The sequence below is a fragment of the Perkinsus marinus genome, assembly GCF_000006405.1.
Source record: "Perkinsus marinus ATCC 50983 genomic scaffold scf_1104296927860, whole genome shotgun sequence".
Classification (NCBI taxonomy): domain Eukaryota; phylum Perkinsozoa; order Perkinsida; family Perkinsidae; genus Perkinsus; species Perkinsus marinus.
In genome coordinates, this window is record NW_003217027.1 from 3,814 (window position 1) to 4,868 (window position 1,055).

The 1,055-nt window shown below is 50.1% G+C and overlaps 1 protein-coding gene across 1 annotated transcript in view; it reads left to right on the forward strand.

Annotated features, from left to right (window-relative positions):
* Positions 1–62: 62 nt before the first annotated feature.
* The window catches only part of Pmar_PMAR001556 (hypothetical protein), a gene marked incomplete at both ends in the record, with an annotated part of 1,320 nt that continues 327 nt past the window's right edge, over positions 63–1,055 (forward strand). Inside the window, one exon of the mRNA XM_002788733.1 lies at positions 63–1,028. Within this exon, the coding sequence (XP_002788779.1) occupies positions 63–1,028 (966 nt within the window). The remainder of the gene's footprint in view (positions 1,029–1,055) is intronic.

Consider the following 1,055-nt stretch of genomic DNA (forward strand, 5'->3'; position numbering starts at 1 on the left):
AACTCAAGGCTCATCTGGGTGCCTTTGGTCGTCTACTAGTGGAGGCTGGTGGGGGAATACATATGAGCAGTCGTGGCGAGGAACGTTTCGTCCCAGTGAAGACCCTTGAGTGTACCATCACCATTGCATTCTTAGCAACTCTTGAGGAGAAGGAGGTCAAGGAAGCTGCCCTTGAGGAGGTTGGTGATAATGCCTATAGGTGGCAGTCCTTGGTAGATTCCCCCACCAAGCAGTTCTGCTCTCGGCTACCACTGAAGGAGGAGTACCAGCGACGCCTGGCACAGTTGCGATTTGAAGGCACTCGCTCGTGCGATTCCTTTTCGCGGAAGGTTAAGGGTATTTATGTTTTGTATGGTGAGGTATATCCTTCCGATCGGAGTGAGTTGAAATTGATGACCCGCCTTATCGTTGGTAAGCTCCCTATGAATCTTAGGAAGCATACTGTTGATAGAATACGCAGTTGTCATCAAGCAATGTCAGGAGGGGTGTGGCATTTTGAAGATGATGTCCACCAGGATTGGGAATCTCTACTTCCTCTTTTCTCTACTTCTGGTCCGAGTGTCTCTGGGGCTATAAGGTCGGCATGTCGTTCGTTTGAGGACTCTGAGGTGTTGGGCAAGGACCCTACTGTTCACAGTCATCCCACTTCGTCCCCTGTTAAGGTTGCTCGTATCCAGGAGATTGAGAACATCGAGAAGTCCTGTGTCTCCGTCTTCTATGGTGCTGGTGCCGACTCTAAGAACCGTGAGAAGGTTAAAGCTCTGACGAAAGCCGATGTGGTCTATTGTGGTAAGAACCGTAGAGGGAAGCCGTATTGTATATTCGGGTTCCGTAAGGAGACCTCGATGCCTGATGGAGACTTTCCCAACGGCCAGTTTTTCGTTCGACCCTATCGTTGCCGTCAATCGTCTGGGGGTGAAGGGTTTCGACTCTCACGAGGATTGACTGATAAAAATTCTCAAGTAGAGAAGAGTCCGGATGTGGTTGCCCATGCGGTTACTGGTGGCGGTATTATTCCCCCTGAGATCGTATTGAAGGCTCAGTTCTCTCCCGAT